Source organism: Oryzias latipes, chromosome 13 (genome assembly GCF_002234675.1).
Source record: "Oryzias latipes chromosome 13, ASM223467v1".
Lineage (NCBI taxonomy): Eukaryota > Metazoa > Chordata > Actinopteri > Beloniformes > Adrianichthyidae > Oryzias > Oryzias latipes.
This window is the reverse complement of record NC_019871.2, coordinates 1068590-1084733: the sequence shown is the minus strand read 5'-3', so window position 1 is coordinate 1084733 and position 16144 is coordinate 1068590. Positions and strand designations below refer to the sequence as shown.

Genomic DNA, 16144 nt, shown 5'->3' with positions numbered 1-16144 from the left:
GGGGCATCAACACTTCTGTTTGGAACCTAAATCAGGACAAAGTTACACAAGGGGCCGGGTCACCATCTGGTGGACAAACTGGAAGATGGAACAAACTTTGTATAAATAGGAGCAGTAAGTTGCTATTGTTATTATTGAATTTTTACCATTATAAAAACCAAATAATATATCTTTGTATACCAGATCACATTTTTTTTATTTGACATTAATAATAATACATGTATTTATTTAAAACATTGTACAAAGGAGGTGAAGTCTTCTCTTTCCTCCTCTCAGCATCAAACCCCCGACACTTTAGTGTTGTAATCGAAGGTCAGACTACTGCTTGTAGCTGATTGGTCCGATCACTTTAAGCCCCGCCTTTTGTGTCTCAATAAAGTTTTCCCGTCCTCTGATTGGACGTCACATCTACCAGTCAAGTGGCTCAGAACCAATCAGGAGCGTTTGTCCTTTTGACTCGCGTCACGCACGCTGGCCGGTCGCTAGCGCAAAAATCCAAGATGTCGACCGCGTCTGTGCTCCCCATGTGTGTCCGGACGGGTCGCGGCCTGCTGAGGCTCCGCAGCGGGACTGCGGGAGCCGCCGCCCCGGCAGTGCTGCACGTCATCCGGACGCTCTCCTCGGAGAAGCCGCCGGCCGGGGCGGGCGGCGCGACGGGCGGCCTGGCTCAGGCGATCCTCCAGGAGAGACTGCAGCAGCAGCAGAGTCAGGTGAGGTGCGCTTGATTTACGACTTCGCAGCTGATCTTTTTGAAGCGAGCACCGACGTTTGTGATGGAGATACAGAAGCACCGCCCTTGTAAGCTGCCAGTATAAGCGAATGAAACATAAACTTGAATTGACAGTTAGCTTAAATGTTGTTGTTTTCTATTCTGTCTGGTCATAAATCCGAGTCAGTCTTTTGTAGTATTTAGTTTTAAGTCTCCGCCCGCGTCACTTCGGTCCGCGTGACGTATTGTAAGTGGACTCGGCGTGAGAGCTTCAGGACCTGAATGAATGAACTCCACGTTAACGAGCTAACGCACGAGCTCCCGGTCACTCTCTGGCTAGCTAAACCGGCGGGTACCGGATCCAGTAGAGCGCCCCAGAACCATCAAGGGGGTGTCGGGTCGGGGTGGTGTTGATGTTGTCGCTCGGTTCTGTCTGCCAGATAAAAAACATGAAGGTTTGTTTGGTTTTGAAGGTCGGTGCAGATCCCCGCCCTCCTCAACCTCCTGCGGCTCCTGCCTGCATTCATTTCAAACATCCCTGTCACGGCCAGGGCCGGAGCGGGGTTACAGGGGGGCTGGGGCAGAGTCCCTCCCCCCACCCCAAAAAGAGTTGATGCAAACTAGAACTGGATTCGCTAAAGACATAAACACACCAGCAGCCAAAATATACAGAAGAAAATAAATTAGCTGTAAAAATAAAACAAATGACTAAAGTAGTTTGAAAGAAGGAAGTCTGGTTAAATCGTGTCCCAGAACCACATAAATGGGTTAAAATCTGCTTTAGGAAATGAATGATAAATACAATGTTTTTAATAAATAATGACCAAATGTTGAGGAAGACCTGCTGAACTCTGACATAAATCCAGTCTCTAGGTCAAGGGTCGGAAACCTGAACCTCTCAAAGAGTCGATTGGATCAGTTTCCCACGGAGATGAAAGCACAGGGAGCCGCAACACTAGGGGTGTTAGAAAAAATGGTTTTTGGCCGATATATTTTGGGATAGTTCATTTGGTGATACTTGTATTGATTCAAAATGCTGTCAGGATATTTATTTAAGTATTTAATCATTTATGAGCGTGACGTTTCCTTTGATCTTTTGTCCATTTTCACAACCTTGAATAGACTTTTCTGTCTGTCAAACACCAGAGTTAAGAAGATGGAAACAGATTCACTTTGATGCAGACTCCTTTGTATTTATTTATTTAAATCCAGTAAACGATACATTATATTAATTTAAGGATGACATTTATGTTTTATTAGGAAGCAGCTGTTAGTTTGTTGCAGGTCTGGAATGCTAAGCGGTGGGTCTAAGCCCCGCCCCCATCTGTCGACCTGTTCACACCTCTGTAGCTCTGAGTTGTTTTCGCCTGCGTGCACCCCCCCCCAGCGTGTTCTGCACAGACAGCCCAACATGCGGTCGTCACAGCAGCACGTTGACGGGATAGTGGGGGCGTCCTAACGCAGATGGGAGGAGTTTTTATGCAGAAATGAGTCGTTTTAGTCCAGGAAATAAAACTGGCTTCTTTTTCCATATGCCCCCTACGATAGCGCCACAGCTGCAGACACGCCCCCTCCGCACGTTCACGCTGCTCTCTTCCTCCTGCCCGCTCGCCCTAAAGGCACCACGACAATCTCAGAACATGATAGTTATTTTACAAAACCACAGAGACCCACATGCAGCTCAGGGAGGTCGCAGGGCGGCGACCCCTGGACTGGACGGTCAGAGTCGACCTGCCGTTGTTCTTCACCGCCGGGCGGTTCTGGAGCGTCTCTGAGAACTGCCCTTTGCTCCCAAATGCTGCAGCAGGCGTCAGAAGGGGCGGTTAGAACAGAACTTTCAGCTTTTCTCGTCTTTGGGCTGCTAGCTCAAAGCCTAAAAGGAGCGGTCTTTATCACCGGGGTTGTATGCGGCGCCCGAAGGAACCGTGTCGGTGAGGATTGGCGAGGCTGAAGCAGTCGGCGTTCAGAGATGCTGAACTTCCCTGATGGTCGTGCTGCGTTCACATGCTGCAGGAAACGGCAGCTGCAGATGTGATGGATGAAACCTTGATGTGTGTGAACTGTGTTGGACCAGGGCCAGCCCCCACCTCCTCCCCCAGAGGGCGAGAAGGAGGGAGAGCGGGCGGAGGACAAGAAGGAGAACACCGCCTACGCCAAGAAGATGGTTCTGCGCTTGGCGGGCCTCATGGGGCTGGGCGGGGCTGTCAGCATCGTCTACATCTTCGGTGAGTGCTGTCAGTCAAAGTCAGAAGTGTTTTCTGTGATCAGCTTCACAAACGCAACAACCTGCAGAATCCCACTTCCTGCTCCTCGGTTTGGTCTTTGTGCTAACATCTGGATTATAACCATCATCATCACTGATTTGCCATCTTTTGAAAATACTGTAGAGTTTTAAAAAATACACTTCAACCTAATTTTGACTCTAAACCTGCAGAATAATGTTTGAAGTTTATAAACTAAACAAACTGAATGCAGTACTTTGACCTGAAGTAAATACTATTTCAAAGTAAAATGTCGGTAAAGTAAAACTATCAATTATCTTTTGTAGATTTAAAAAGAATAAAACTGAAGTTCAGTTTACTGAAATAACGTCTGGAATATAAAAAAAAAGTCAAATTTGAATGAAAAAAGTTCAATAACTGTTTAATAAAGATTTAATATTTACTATATTAAGAAGTTGGAATTGTTTCATTTGTGATTCGTTGATCTTGGATTTGCGCTAAAAAAATTGCCGAATGAAAACACGAATTTAGAAAAAACTCGCATTTGTCAAAAAAACGTTTCTGCGTTTGAAGGTTTTTGAGGCGCCATGTAATTGAAAATTCACTAAACTGCAATGAAAACTACATTTCTGGACTCAAACGAGTCATGTGACCGCCAAACGGATGGCGATGCTCGTCTTGGAGGGGCTTCACTCGTAGCCCCTCCCACGTGCGAGGAGCTCGCCGCTCTTCCTTTGATAGATGATGATGAGCGCTGGAGCCGTGGCAGAAATGTGATGCAGCTGCTGTCAAAGCATTGCTCACACCCGTCTCTGTGTTTCTGAATGACTTACGGCGTCAGTCGGTTTGTGTTTATTCACATAATTAGGATTCAGTGCTAACGGTGTCATCGTGAAATTGTGTTTTTTTTTTCTAGAACTCTGATAACGTTTGCTCATCCGTGTGATGGAAACCTGGGTTTTGGTGTTTTTGTCAGTGATTCGGCTTCAGAAGAAAGTGACTATTTGCGCGTAATTTTCTACATACATGCGGCTGGTAATGTGCAACATGAATTTCCATCGGTGTTTGTCGCAGGTTGATGTGTGCGAATAACAGAAACATATCATCCCAGCAGCTGTAGAGCTGCAGGAACAGCTGTAGAGCTGCAGTAACAGGTGTAGAGCTGCAGTAACAGGTGTAGAGCTGCAGTAACAGGTGTAGAGCTGCAGTAACAGGTGTAGAGCTGCAGTAACAGGTGTAGAGCTGCAGTAACAGCTGTAGAGCTGCAGTAACAGCTGTAGAGCTGCAGTAACAGCTGTAGAGCTGCACTAACAGCTGTAGAGCTGCAGTAACAGCTGTAGAGCTGCAGTAACAGCTGTAGAGCTGCAGTAACAGCTGTAGAGCTGCACTAACAGCTGTAGAGCTGCAGTAACAGGTGTAGAGCTGCAGTAACAGCTGTAGAGCTGCAGTAACAGGTGTAGAGCTGCAGTAACAGGTGTAGAGCTGCAGTAACAGCTGTAGAGCTGCAGTAACAGCTGTAGAGCTGCAGTAACAGCTGTAGGAGCTGCAGTAACAGCTGTGGCCTCTAGAGGGAGGCAGAGCTCCGTTCCAATCCTTTACTAGCTTCTTTTTTTTCCTCTTTTCTCAACCGCTCTTCCCACCAGTTACATCCCATCGAAGTAAAGTTCAGTGAACACAGGACACATGCATGTTACCAAATTGATCCTATCATTGCATGTGGCATTGGTTTAGCGGAACGCCTCGGACCGGGTTTGAGTCCCGGTGTCCTGACTGATCTTTCTGTCTCATTTCCAGGAGCAAACTCTGTGGATGAACAGGGCATCCAGGTGAGTCCCCGTCTTCTTTTTTCTGGGTTCATTATTGCTTGGGGGGTGGAGATGTTAAACAAAGCGCACCCCCCCCCCCCCCCCCCCCTCTCATCAGACTGGGGTGTGAGTGGATGCAGGCGGCGTTGCGGTGGGAACGACTCACACTTGCGTCCTTTTGCCGACGCTCGTGCCACAGCGACTGTCCTGGGGGGTTTGACTCTTTCAAGTTTTTATTTGTGCTCCGACAAAATGATTGTTGTGTTTTTGTGTGTTTTTTTGTACCAAATACGTTTTCTAGAAGATCAGAAATTGGAGGTTAAAATAAGGTTTTGCGGTCATGAAAAAAAGTCCCTCAGGTTTATTCTGTGGTTTTACTGATAGGTTTTTCTTGAATTTTCTCTTTTTCTGCGTTGACATTCGCTCGGTTGGTTTTTTTTAATGTCAGCTTAAAGGAAAGTTAAAGTTCCTCTGGAGGTTTGAAAGCACAGATGAGGGTTTCCTCTCATTTAGGCTTCAAAGCTCCTAAAAACACCAAAAAGTGTGGCTGTAAAACGGAATTTTTCTGTGGCGAATCCTCAAACATCTCCGCCGCATGTCGGAGCCCCCGAGAAGGCGCTCTTCACCTCCAGCTCCTCCTCGTCTCCATGGAGGACATCTGCTGCACTTTGCTGACTGCAGGCGTCGCTGCGGGAACCGAGGAGGACAGACGCTCTCAAACCTTCTGCCCCCACCTGCTGTTCCGGCAGCTGCCCATTTGGGGGCGCTGTTGTCAGAAATGAGGTCAGATAGTAAAGCAGCCGGTCGCTCTCCTCTGTGGAGAAGCTCCCTCAGCTCCTGTTTGATTCCTCTCCTCCAACACGGAGCACCTCCTCCCTTTGGTCTTTGGAAAGTTTGACCCAAACCAGAGTGCAGAACCCGGAGGACCAGCAGAGGAAACCAGATCTGGATCAGATCAGAACCAGATGGATGATCCGTCTATCCGGTCTGTATTTCTGAGCATTTGTCAGATTAACAGATAAAAATAATAAAAAGTCCTTAAATATTTTACATTATAAACCAGGACTGTGGTGATTCCAGATTCTGACTGACCAAATCCACCGGATGCAGCAGAAAGGGGCGGGGTTAAGATACCAGCAAGGCTGTAGACCGAGGAGCAGAGTTGGAAAGCATCAGAACCCAAATGTGTAAAAGTTCCTGAAAATCCTTCATGAAGCTTCAGATAGAAGCTCTGTTCTCTGAGTTTGACCTGAATATATGAACTAAATTAAAACTAAAAAACCTGGGAAGTCACTAAAGACTTCTGTTCTTGTTCTTTAGTGAGACTTGTTCGAGTCCTGGAGTTTGTTTTTACCTGAAGTTCCTGGAAAGTTCCAACAGGATCCAAAACCAGATTGGACCTGAAACGGTCCGCTCTGAAGAACCTTGTTTTCACGTTGAGGTCTGGTGGAGCGTTGTGTTCTCCTCCCCCCTACTGTACGGGGGGGGGGGGCATCTACGCTGGGGGCTGAGGGGAGACGGCCACAAGTTGGACCGGCAGAACCGCGTGACGGAGACACAGACACCCCCACACCTCTGACGTTGAACCACCAGGGGGGGCTGTTGTCTCAGGAATGTGAGTCAGAGCATCGTTCCCCATGAAGGTGGAACGGGTTCGACTCCTTAATGGCACAGAGGTGACGGTTCACCCTAAGAGCAGCTTCATGAGCGCTTCAACGACATGTCGTTCCTGCCTCTGTTCTGAGGAGGGGGACAGGCCCCCCAACTCTACCAACGACCTCTTTCACACCCAACAGCACCAGAACAGTAGAGCTCTGCCCCCCTTAAGCGACAATCAACCACGGGTTTAGGTCCAGACGACGTCTCACCTCCACAGATTCACGTAAATCCAGAAAAACTCAATCAGACGATAAAAAAACCACAGATGGTGATGTTTCATGATGTTAACTCCATAGTTTCACTTTGATTTAATTTAAAATAAAAACTCCTTAGGGTTTACTTTAACCCTTGTGCTATGTTATGGGGTCCAGATGACCCGGTCCTTCCATTGACGTGTTCTCCCTACCATGACAAAGGTGGACAAAGGTGGAAAGATTTCATGTAATCCATGGACACCAGTGAAGATCACAAATCATTGAAGAAAAAAGGTTCAGAGCACTGTCTAGTGCAGGGGTCCCCATATCCAGGCCTGGGGGGCCGGTGTCCTACATGTTTTCTAACCAACCTGCCATTGAAGCTCCTTATTGGCTAAACACACCTGATCCAGGTAATCAGATACAAATATGGCAGGGTTTCTGGAAAAGCAGCACGACATTGGCCCTTGAGGCCTGGATTTGGGGACCCCTGGTCTAGTGGGTCTAGATGACCCAACATTAACATGCCTTGGAGGCACGTTAACATTGGGAGTTGGGTCATCTAGACCCCACAAGTTAGCAGAAGGGTTGGACAGGAAGCTTGGGAGCAGAAACTCCTGCTTTTGTTGACCTCTGATCTCTGTTTTCTCTGTCCTGCAGATTCCAGATGAGTTCGACTCAGGTGAGTAGCGTCCGTCTGAGAACTGAAGTAATGAGTTACGGTCCCCCGCTGAACATTTCTGTCATAAACTGGAAGATGAGGCGACGCTTTAGGGAATCTTTATTCAGAAAGAACGCTTCTTTTGATTTTTTACTTTGGTGAATCAAGGACACAACAGTCAGCTCAGGAATGGGGTTGGCGTGTTCTCCCCGTGGGCTTGGCGTGTTCTCCCCGTGGAGGTAGCGTGTTCTCCCCGTGGAGTTGGCGTGTTCTCCCCGTGGAGTTGGCGTGTTCTCCCCGTGGGGTTGGCGTGTTCTCCCCGTGGGCTTAGCGTGTTTTCCCCGTGGAGGTAGCGTGTTCTCCCCGTGGGGTTGGCGTGTTCTCCCCGTGGGCTTAGCGTGTTTTCCCCGTGGAGGTAGCGTGTTCTCCCCGTGGAGTTGGCGTGTTCTCCCCGTGGGGTTGGCGTGTTCTCCCCGTGGGCTTAGCATGTTTTCCCCGTGGAGGTAGCGTGTTCTCCCCGTGGAGTTGCCGTGTTCTCCCCGTGGGGTTGGCGTGTTCTCCCCGTGGGCTTAGCATGTTTTCCCCGTGGAGGTAGTGTGTTCTCCCCGTGGGGTTGGCGTGTTCTCCCCGTGGGCTTAGCGTGTTTTCCCCGTGGAGTTAGCGTGTTCTCCCCGTGGGGTTGGCGTGTTCTCCCCGTGGGCTTAGCGTGTTTTCCCCGTGGAGGTAGCGGGTTCTCCCCGTGGAGTTAGCGTGTTCTCCCCGTGGGGTTGGTGTGTTCTCCCCGTGGGCTTAGCGTGTTTTCCCCGTGGAGGTAGCGTGTTCTCCCCGTGGGGTTGGCGTGTTCTCCCCGTGGGCTTAGCGTGTTTTCCCCGTGGAGGTAGCGTGTTCTCCCCGTGGAGTTAGCGTGTTCTCCCCGTGGGGTTGGTGTGTTCTCCCCGTGGGCTTAGCGTGTTTTCCCCGTGGAGGTAGCGTGTTCTCCCCGTGCACGCGTGGGTTTTCACCAGGCACTCCTTCCTCCCACCGCATGCTTCATGGATTAACTGGTGACTGTAAATCGTCTCTAGGAGTACAGCTGTGTGGGATTGAGTGACCCTGCGACAGACTGGCGGCCTGTCCGGGGCGTACGTCGCCTCTGCCCCACAGTTGGGGTCTGGCAACCATGTGACCCCCAAAGGGATAAAGCGGGTTTACGGTCGGTGGTTAGTTCATCACCTTTGGAAAAAAGTGACCGACCTGTGACGATGCAGATGGACGAGTTACCATCAACCACTGAGAGAAATCTAGAAACTGGTTTAACCGAAGAAAAGTTAATGATGCAAAAAGCTAATTAACAGGAAAAGCTGCCAAATAAAGGATGATAAACGTGTAGAAATGTTACATTAATTAAAAGACAAAAGAAACGACGTTCACAGGAAATCATAAAGTTAATACTTGTTCTAAAATCCTTCAGTGTTTGTGATCTAAAATTAGTTTTTAACGCTGAAAAGTTTTGTTTTTACTGACATTTAAGATTTTAGGAGGAAATAACCAGAGAACCAGCCGTTTGGTTCTCAGAAAGGCCTTCATCAGGGCATCTTCCTCTTTGGTGTCCCCTTCCTTTGGAGCGCTTTCACTCCTTTTTCAACACTTGTTCCGACTTAAAACATGAGAAACATCTGAAGTATTCGCCCCCCCGTCCGTCCCCGGATCTCATTTCTACGGACCTTCTCTGCGTTTCATCTCAGCAGCAGATGGTTTCTTCCTGCTTCAGCTCGCTGCAGGGAATCCTGGGGGTCCGAGTCCCCCGGGATAGACATGCGGGGATGGATGTTTGCCCCCACAGGGCAGTAATGATCCCGTGGCCTCACGGGAGCCCCGGTCTTTATTATGATTAGTCATTAGCAGGTTTCCAGCTAGAGCTGTGATCAGCAGGACTCATTGATCAGCTGGAAGGCTGCAGGTCAGGGAGCCAATCAGAAGGAGGCGTCTTTGTTTGGAGGCCGTTCTTTAAGCAAACAAAGTCCTCCTGAAACTGTTTACCCCTGCTCTGCAGAGGAAAGGAGGCCAATCAGAGTCCAGGTCCACACGGCTTCATCAAGCTGCTCAGATGTTGTTGGGGGGGGTCCAACATGTCGACAGATGAGCTCTAGAGGAGATCCAGGCTCCTGCTTCACCTTCCTCTTCTCTCTTTCAGACCCTCCAGTTGTCCAGCAGTTGAGGAGAACCTTCAAATACTTCAAGGATTACAGACAGGTGATCCTCCAAACATCTTTTCCTCCTGGAACGTTTCATAGTGACATGTTTTCTGTCCGGCCGCTGGGCGGACGCGTCAGAGCTGAGGGCCTCTAGTGTCGGACTGATGTTACAACAGGGGGTTAGGAATCTTCTGACACGCGAGGTGTCTATTTGAATAAACTCCTTTTTGGATTTGAGGGATAGCAGATTGAGAATATCCGCCCACCGGGCAACCCAACGTCAGCCACCCAGACTGGGGTCAGAAGGACCACCACAGGGTCCCATATTTAGGGTTTTACCATCAGATTTTCTTGAATCCGATCCTTTGAGGGCGCCGTGTGACCGGTTGGTTTTTTTGCAGATGATCATCGAGCCAACGAGCCCGAAACTGCTGCCCGACCCGTTGAAGGAGCCGTACTACCAGCCGCCCTACACCCTGGTGCTGGAGCTCACAGACGTCCTGCTGCACCCGGAGTGGTCGGTGCGTTTGGCTCCATGCACGTGTTTGCTAGTACTGATGTGGTGACATCACTGAAAGGGGAATGAAGCGCTGAGGTCAAACACAACCAAGCTTCACGTAGGAGAACACGGACCTCAGACAACCACGGCGGCCGTCCAAAGCCCGTCAGACCCCCCGGCGGTCTGTGCTCACACTGTAGTCCATGTGCCGCCGTTAGCTGCCGCTCAGCCAATGAGGGGGGGGTAATATGGGGGGTAATGGAGGGGCATTGAGGGTGCTTGCTGCTTTCTTTTCACGTTTTATACGTTAAAATTGTTCAGATCATCACCCCTTCATAGGGAATAACGAGGCATTAACAACGACGTTTCATGGTTAAATTCTGAACCTGTCAGAAGGACTACGACAGCAGTCAGAGGTTGGCGTTTGGGGCCGGAGCTCAGAACTAAATGGATTCAAAGGAACCAATGAAGAACTTCCTGAACCGCTGCAGAACTCAAACTTCTAGCTCATCATAAAAGTCTGAAAGCAAAGCCATAAAGAAACTCATAAATAGTTGAACACCAAGCTTCATGAGGAAACAACAGAGCAGATGTTGATGGAGGAGGATTAGACCCACAAGTGCTTCTGTTTCTAATCCGTCTCAGAATTACAGGTTTCCTCCCAAAGTGTGTTGTGTGGTTTTTTTTTTATTATTGGTTTTGAATTTTAGGAATTTTGGTTTCAAACATGCAGCCTCACAGGAAAAGTATTTCTGTCATCTTTCTCAAGGACTTCGGTCTTTGAGGTCCATGAACTCACCGCTGGTTTCTCTGACCAGGACTTTGGGTTCATTTGAACGCCTCATGACCCAGATCAGCAGAGAAGCTGTTGTAACCCGGCGGTTGTGTGTTCTCTCTGTCTGTGAGTCCAGTTGTCGACGGGTTGGCGCTTTAAGAAACGTCCGGGCATCGATTACCTGTTCCAGCAGCTGATGCAGTACTACGAGATCGTCATCTTCACCGCCGAAACCGGCATGGTGAGCGTTTGCTCCACGTTCTTCCAGAGGAACCAGGAGGCTGGTTTGGTTGGGGGTGAGGCTGATGATGCTCTGCTCCTCAGACGGCGTATCCCCTGATTGACAGCATCGACCCGCAGGGTTTCGTCATGTACCGCCTCTTCAGAGACGCCACGCGCTACATGGAGGGCCATCACGTGAAGGTGGGTTTCCTGAGAGCGCCGATCAGTCGGTTGGTTGGTTCTGCTTCGGTCGCTGGACCGTCACGATGCCAACCACCCTTTAAAACCCAGAAACAGAAGAGTTTCTGAAAAGTTTCATTTACCTTTTCAAAGTGTCTCATTGAAGGCGCAGCGCCAAAGCAGACACGCCTGACGGTTGTTTCCGCTTTCTTCTTCTGTTCTGGAAACTCCTAAATGAATTTGGATTCCTTTGACCTTTGATTAGCATTTCTGTTACTTCACAACTTTCCTGTCTGTTCTACATTTGTATTCTGCTGTCATGTTCAATGATTTGGTCCCATAACAATTAATTACCAGAGTTAATCACTTCTGTGTTTGCTTTTTGAAGATCCACTTTATTGGTATGCAGCATCACACTGATGCCAACCGCTGATAATGAAAAGAAAACAAAGACTAAGAAGAAGAAGAGAAGGTGGAGGTTGGTTTGTTTGCAACGGGACAAGAAATGATTTGACAGAATTCACTATAGTGCGTTTATGTCGTCTTTAGCTTATTTCATCAAAGTTTTTCACCCGATTTAAGATTTTCAGCTTCTCTCTGCCCTTTTGATTACAATTTCATAATTTTGCATTTTTAGTATTTTTTTTAAATCTTTTTTTTATGGTTTAAGGCTTCATCTATTCTTCTAGACTTTTCCAGCCTCTTTATTTAGGAGTTAGTGTTTTTTTAGCCCAGGTTGTCCTACATTCATAATCTTTTGCAGTGAACATTTTATTAAATAGCTCAACATTTATCTAGAATTCAGCATAATTAGCATTTTTGTCTCCAAAAGTCAGTCACCTGGTTTGCTTCTTGAGGAAACTTTATTCCCCTTGGCTCCTCCCAGTCACTTTCTCCGCTCCTCCTACATCAGCGCCTCCCCCCCTCCACCCCCAGCTTTCCCTCTTCCTCCCTCGTCCTCCTCCTGAGCGCTTCCAACTGTTGTTTTCCGCTGAGGAGCAGTCTGCTGGCAGCAGTTTAACCCAGTTCCCAGCGAGGTCTTCCTCTGCAGCAGACGCTGAGGGTTGAAGCTCCATATGCTGGAGGAGAGTCCCGATGCCGCTTCGGATCCTCCCGTCCTCTGAGACGGTTTGTGGCTTTCAGTGGTCGGTGAGGAAGATGGGGGGGGGGGGTCACTTCCCCTCATTAACCAGAGCCGACCCTTCCTCCGCCCGCTGCCATTGTTCAGTGGCCCACTTCTGAAGGGGATCAGACGTCTGATTATTGGTTGACTGTTTTTAAGCTGCAAAAAAACGGACAGATTAGATTTTTATTGGACGGGTTTGGGGAAGTGATTGGAGGGCAGCCGGCCATTGTAGGAGCCAGACATGGGTTTAACCCTTGTGCTTCCTAGGCACTTTAATGTTGGGAGTTGGGTCATCTAGACCCACTAGACAGTGCTCTGAACCTTTTTTCTTCAATGATTTGTGATCTTCACTGGTGTCCATGGATTACATGAAATCTTTCCACCTTTATCCACCTTTGTCATGGTAGGGAGAACATGTCAATATGAGGGGGGGGGGGGGGGGGGGTCATCTGGACCGCATAGGATAGCACAAGGGTTAAGTGACTATATGTCAATGGAGTTGCCTTCCACCGAGTTGCAGCAAACATCTGCTTCATCTGCTTCAGCTGCTTCATCTGCTTCAGATGCTTCAGCTGCTTCATCTTTTTTAGCTGCATATGAAGCAGCTTCCACACCCCCTGATCTTAGCAGCTGCATCTAAGATCAGGGGGTGCGGCACTCACATAAACTGTCGGATGATAAGAAGGTATTTTAAAAAGCACTAAAATGTAAACACCATGGCAGCCGTCCTTTAGGTTAATTTATATAACGCTGATGATTAATAAACTCAAAGAAAGACCTGGCGTTTAAATCTTTGTCTCTTCAGCCCAACTGAAAGGAAACGCTTCCTAATTTTAGGCTGTTTTAAGGGCTAAAAAATGGAAGCAGGTCAGTTCTCTGGGTGACCACTAGGGGGTTTGTTTCTCCTTCAAGTGGCTCCTCATTCACCCAGTGTTAAAGGTCAGAATGTGAAGATGTTCCCACTGCCTTTAACATTTATTTTTACCTCTGATGATCAGATACTTGTATGGAGGCGGTGCTTCTGTTAAAAAGGGGCGTGGCAGATTCATGACAAGTGTCTGTCCAATCGTCATATGGCGTGTTTCAGCCTCTGATGAAGGGTTTGGACCAAAAGTATTTCCATTTTCTGAGAACCGTTTTCCCTGAACGTCATGAGGCTCCTCCCCCTGGATCAGCTTACGTCATTCCCAGAAGATCCGAGGAGGATCGGAGGAGCTCCGACCTCCTCAGAAGCAGAAACAAACAGTCTGAAGGGAGACAGATGTCTTCATTCACTCCTGAGAGGAGGGGGCGTGTCCTCCTGGCCGCACACAGTGGTTTTCTGAGAAGGGGCGGGGCCGGTGATGAAGACGAAGAGCAGCTTCTCCGTCTGTCCCTCAGGCTGTCAGAGAAAGTGTTGCTGTGTCTTTCTGAGCTTAGCGTCTAGGAATATAAAGTATGAGGGAGAAGAAGATGATCAGGTGATGAAGAGTTTCCACGACTTCCTGGACTCCAGCGGCTTTTCTTCTGCCTTTCAGGACGTGTCGTGTCTGAACCGAGACGGCAGTAAAGTGATCGTGGTGGACTGCAAGCGGGAGGCGTTCAGCCTGCAGCCCTTCAACGGCCTGGCCCTGAAGAAGTGGGACGGAAACTCCGACGACCGGACGCTCTACGACCTGGCCCACTTCCTGAAAGGTGAGGCGTTTGGGATCCGAGTGTTCCTGACCAGGAAGATCCTCAACTCTAGAAATATCAGAGGAACAAATGTTCAAAATAAAAGTCACAAACCTGAACTATCCTAGAACAGAATCCTTTTCTCAAAGAGAAAACATGTCTGCATTTTCCTAGAAGGTTTCAGTGACTCCCCCAGAAAAACAGAGTTTCTTGAAGCAAACACTGCGAGTTTTATGTTGTCATTGCGCCTGAGGGCTGCAGCCTGACTTCCTCTCTCCTCCTCTTCGCCAGCCATCGCCATAAACAAAGTGGACGACGTTCGCTCGGTTCTGGAGAACTACGCTCTGGAGGACAACCCCATCGAGGCGTTCAAGCAGCGGCAGGCTCAGCTGGCGCAGGTGGGTGAGGAAACCCAACATCCCCTCTGCTGTCTGTCTGTGTTTTGACTCTGCCGCCCCCTGCTGGCAGGAGGAGGAGCAGCGTCTGGCCGAGCTGGCGCAGCAGAAGAAGCAGGGACTCTCGCTCGGCTCCATCGCCTCCCGGTTCTGGCGCTCCAAACAACAGTGACCCGTCACACTTCCACCGATCGCAGCCCTGCGCTGAGGAGTGGGCGGGGACTCGCGTGCCGAGTCTTCTCTATTGAGCGGTCAGTGGGCGGGGCTTCTGCGTCCTGCTGCAGACCACGCTAACGACCAGAAAACCTCCCGGCTCTGGCAAGTCTGGGCTTCAGTGGTCCCTGCCTCCTTTCAGAGTGTCACATGATGCCCTTTCTGAGCTGCTGGTTGGGTGAAAAGGAAAAGGGGGAGTGGCAGATGGAACTCTTGCTGATCAGAGACTGATCCAGGACCAGCGCCCCCCGCCACACCCACAGGGACCTGAGATCAGCAGTGTTACTCCTAGAATCTGTTATTGTGCTTTCTGTTTGTCTGTGCTGATGGGGGGAGGGGGATCATGTTTATAAGAAGTAAATAAATAATAAATGGGATTTTCAAGACTTCAGGCTGCAGTGAGTCCTTCATCCGTAGGTCACGTCCTACGAAACCCGCTTTATTTACATTTAGGTCATCCCAAAAATGTTCCCAAACAAAGTGGAGCCCCAAAACAAAGCCTTGTGGAGCTCCGTGTTTAACCGTCAGAAATGCAGATTTTGTTGCCATTTCTCCACAAATGTGAAGTTTTTACAGAAACATCTTTGTTTTTCCGACAACTCCCAAAGATTCCCACAATCCGGGACTTGAACAGGGAAGACGTCACGCCCTCTCAGGAGGACGAGGGGGAACCTCCTGTTTTATTCACTGAGACGCTGTTTGTATCCAAATGTTTTTTATCAAACAAACCTTCAAACAATGATCTCAGCAGCAGCTTTGAGCTGGAAGGTTCTGGTGGATCCAGTCAGAGTCGCTTCCTGGTTTCTGAGAGGCTGGAAGGGAGCAGAAGGAATTCTGGAGCCTCAAACCTAGAACGACCCAGTGGAACAAAGTTCTCCATGATGGCCGTGCTCTCATGATGGCTGCCCGCCGGAAAAGCGGCTGCGTCCAGAAGTTCTCGCCTTCTGAGGTCCAGCCGGACTTTGTAGTCAGAAGCAGCAGAACTTTCTTTTGAGGAGCAGCCTGTGGGTCTGCCAGAGCGTCCTGGGGTTTCTAACGAAGGGCCGAGTTGTGTTCAATGATTTGTCTTCATCCAGGAGCAGACGGGTCTGCAGCAGGACGTCTGCAGAAAAGCTGCTTCTCTCCTTAGTGAAGACATAAAGGGGTCCTAAAGATGAGCAGATCCCAGAACTCCTCTTTGACTGACAGCAGTACATCAGGAGGCGGAGCTTTGTGTCCTCGTCGCTCAGATCTCCTCATCCTCTTCATCAGTCTGTGTGGAAGATGAGCGGCATGTTTTTATTAGCTAAAGCGGCGCTCTGCCAAACATCTACCCCGCAGCGCCTCCTCCGACCTCCGTGGGCGTGTCCTCCTCCTCCTCGCCACAGGCGCTCTTAAAACGCCGGGGGCTGAGGGCGGCCGGCCTTCAGAGGGGCTTCCCATCGCTTGTGGAAACCTGCCAAAGTTTCCACAGGCCGCATGAAAAATGCAGTAAAATCAGGCCCCGCCCCCCAATAAAAAAGGGTTGCAGAAGCCTCAGAGGAGGAAAACATCCAGTTCTGCCAGAAACTAAACACGGCTGATCATTAAAAAGTAGCATAAAGTGAAGTTTGGAGGGAAAACAAAGCGGATCTCCGACTCTTTAAACCGAACCAGAACTTTCCGATACTGGTTCCTA

The 16144-nt window shown here is 49.1% G+C and overlaps 1 protein-coding gene across 1 annotated transcript; it reads left to right on the top strand.

The window, feature by feature from the left end:
* Positions 1–214: 214 nt before the first annotated feature.
* On the top strand, positions 215–14873 carry timm50 (translocase of inner mitochondrial membrane 50). Its single transcript, XM_023961675.1, has 11 exons — positions 215–710; positions 2784–2934; positions 4726–4757; positions 7250–7271; positions 9424–9482; positions 9826–9945; positions 10835–10939; positions 11023–11121; positions 13744–13900; positions 14171–14277; positions 14348–14873. Exons 1-11 carry the CDS (start codon positions 501–503, stop codon positions 14444–14446), a joined length of 1161 nt encoding a protein of 386 aa, XP_023817443.1. The 5' UTR covers positions 215–500; the 3' UTR covers positions 14447–14873.
* Positions 14874–16144: the final 1271 nt, after the last annotated feature.